The following is a 3,361-nucleotide window of genomic DNA, read 5'->3' as shown; positions in this document are numbered from 1 at the left end:
CTCGCAGACTGATTAGGAATTCGTGATAGCGAGTCAGCATCTATATTGTTTATATCTGGCCTATATTTCAGTTTAAAATTGTACAAGGCCAATGCTGATAACCACCTGTGTCCAGTTGCATCCAGTCGGGCAGTGGTTTGAATGTATGTTAATGGGTTATTATCAGTCAGTACTTCAAAAAACACTCCGTATAAATAGTCATGGAATTTTTCAACTATACACCACTTTAACGCTAGAAACTCTAGTTTGTGAGTAGGATATCTTTTTTCACTTTTTGAAAGTCCCCGACTGATGAAAGAGATAGGCCTTATTTCTTCTTGTTGTTTTTGATACAGTACTCCCCCTATCCCCCCTTGAGAGGCATCAGTGTGAAGGGTATATGGCAGATTAGGGTCTGCATATGCTAACTCAGGTGCTTGAGTTAAACAACTTTTAAGCTTCAGAAAAGCCCCTTCACATTGCTGTGTCCACCGATCTCCAAATGGTTCATTAGGCCGGTGGTATGATTCAGAGCTATTATTTTTCTTTCCCAACTCTCCTAATTTAGTGTTCTTCACAGGGGAGTAACCTTTTGTCAAATCAGTTAATGGTTTGGCAATGGTTGAATACTGAGGCACAATACTGCGATAGTATCCACAGAAACCTAAAAATGACCGCAGTTCCTTTAATTTTGTAGGATGGGGCCAATTATTTACTGCCTCGACCTTGGATGGGTCTGTAGCTATCCCGTTACGACTAACGATGTGTCCAAGGTACTTTACTGAGGATTGACACAGATGACATTTATCCACCGACAATTTTAGTCCTCCTTCTATTAGCCGATCTAGAACTTTGAGTAAACGAGTGTTATGTTCCTCCAAAGTACTGCCAAACACGATGATGTCGTCAAGGTAAACTATTACTTCCCTATAGTTCATATCTCCGACGATTCTGTCCATTGTCCTCTGAAATGTAGCTGGGGCTCCCTTGATTCCTTGCGGCATCTTCAAAAACTCAAAGAACCCCAACGGACAAATAAAAGCGGTCTTTTCTCTATCATTGGGACTCATAGGTATCTGATAAAATCCGCTCCTGAGGTCCAAAACGGAGAACCAGTTGCTTCCCTGGAGACAATCCAAAGCCTCATCTATTCGAGGCACTGTATATTGGTCAGGTATAGTACGCTGATTAAGAGTCCTATAGTCTATACACATCCTTACTTTTCCACTTTTCTTTCTGGCCACCACAATAGGGGATGCATAGGGACTACGAGACTTTATAATCACCTGATTCTCTAGCAATCTTTTCAAATGATGCCGGACATCATCGAAATCAGCAGGCGCTATTCTGCGGGAATGCTCTCTGAACGGGGTTTCATCATTAAGTCTGATACTATGCTCAACCCCTTTGGCTTTACCTAAATCCCAGTCTCCAGCAGAAAAAACCTGGGCCCTCTTCTGTATTTCAGTTATTAATTCTTCTTGTTTAATAATAGGAATATCACTTCCTTGGAAACAAGTAATAAATTGATTAGACTCTTCCCCCTTTTCTACTTGTAGAGTCAAAACATGGGATCCAGACCCTCTATCCTCATTTTTGCACCACTCTGAGAGGCAATGGTATAGTTTGGTGTTAGTACCCACGATTATGGGTAAATTATCTCTCCTTTCTGAGATTTCAGGGCAAATTAATGCAACAAATGGTACATGCAATTTCCCTTCTACTGGGTCTGTGATTTCCAAGGTCACCTGTACGTATCCTAGATATGGGTACTTCTCTGCACTCAGTCCCAAAATGACTAATCCATTTAATGGCTGAATTTGAACTTCAGACAAGTTTTCATTATACCAAGATTCAAAAATGATAGAGACCTGTGAGCCACTATCCAACAGAATTTCACACGGATGTCCATTTATTCTTGCTGACATCATGGGGGAGGGTCCCATTAAACCATCAGGTAGGATCCCACTCCACCATGTACTCCCCATGGCACTCAAGCTAATTTCTAGGGGGCCTGTGTGGGGGTCACAGATCTCCCCCGACCGTTTCCCGGCCTGCTACAGTCACTATTACCAAGGGTACCAGAAGTGTTATTGTTGGTTCCAGGGTTCTGACTGCATTGATATGCTCGATGCCCCATCTGTCCACATCTAAAGCATCCTCTAGTTACAGGCCTAACCCCTCTACCCATACCTCTGCTAGGCATTAATGAAGATACTCCTCTGGGAGGGGGCATTGAAGTTTGCGAAATTATGAAATGGTCAATTTTTTTATTCTGCTCCTCCATTAGCTTCATTATTTTTTCTTCAAAATGACTGTTGTTCAAGAGCAGGTACCACTACCTTAACTTTCTTTATTGTACGTTCCCGCATATCTATGAGCATTTCATCCTGTTTTATCTCCTTCATAAGCTCATTAAAAGAGGGTGGGGTTTTCTTAATTTTGGAGCATCTAATTTTTTGTGCCACTGGGTCAGTGGTCAAAGCACCCCTCAAAAGTTGTTTCATTCGATTTTCATCAATATCCTCTTTTTTTAATCCCTCTTTCTCTACTATTTTATACAGCAATTTATCTAGTCTAAATAGATATACACTTAATTTCTCCCCAGGTTCCTGAAAAGTATGGTGCAACCTGGAAATGAGATCTCCCACATCTTCCAGGGTTCCGTAGGCATAGTCCAATGCCTCAAAATAAGTTTCAATAGTGGTGTCTGGATTACTACGCCGGGTAACCTGTATAACTCCCATTGCAGGTCCCCTAAGGCTCTCCACCACTCTTTGTTTCTTAATATAGTCGGGACATTTCCACTCCTCGGTTTGTTGTATGGCCGCCTCCCTCCAGGCTTCAAAAGTTTCCTCCCCTATGGGAACTGGTTGAATGCCTGAAAAGATTCTTAGTCTACGATAGCTGCCTTCATAGTGCCACCTTTCTAGCTGAGTTACAACCCTATCTATTATGGTCTCAAATTGGCTTCCAAATTTTTCATTATTTATGTTACTATCCTTTTCTCCATTATTCCCCTGGTCAACATTATCTCCAACAGAATTGGGGTCAATTAATAAGGGAGATGATTCAGCCTCTTCATCTTCTCCACTACTAGGCCAAATAATATTCCATCTCCTTCCTGACATGATGTCCGCCACCATCATCATTGGGATTAGATTTGGGTCTAAATCTCTCTCAGTCTCTATCAATATTACGCACACCAATCCCAAATCTCCCCTCCATTTATCTATAATATGTGGCTGTATAACCCCATATAATGTTTTTACTTGTTTTGTAATATAGTCATCAGTAAATTCTGAAAAGTTTCCCCCTACTCCAAAACACTGTTTAGGGTTTACTCCTTTCCTATGGCACCATGCCCTTAAATCTGCTCCGC

At 41.5% G+C, this 3,361-nt stretch overlaps 1 protein-coding gene across 1 annotated transcript; it reads right to left on the bottom strand.

Moving 5' to 3' along the window:
- Window positions 1-2,285: 2,285 nt before the first annotated feature.
- Window positions 2,286-3,128, bottom strand: LOC148510596 (paraneoplastic antigen Ma1 homolog). The gene has a single exon (XM_088442555.1). It carries the CDS (start codon window positions 3,126-3,128, stop codon window positions 2,286-2,288), a length of 843 nt encoding a protein of 280 aa, XP_088298681.1.
- Between the last annotated feature and the right edge of the window lie 233 nt (window positions 3,129-3,361).

The sequence above is a fragment of the Taudactylus pleione genome, unplaced genomic scaffold (genome assembly GCF_031769625.1).
Source record: "Taudactylus pleione unplaced genomic scaffold, aTauple2 ptg000314l, whole genome shotgun sequence".
Lineage (NCBI taxonomy): Eukaryota > Metazoa > Chordata > Amphibia > Anura > Myobatrachidae > Taudactylus > Taudactylus pleione.
The sequence above is the reverse complement of the archived record's forward strand: the minus strand, read 5'-3'. Positions and strand labels throughout refer to the sequence as shown.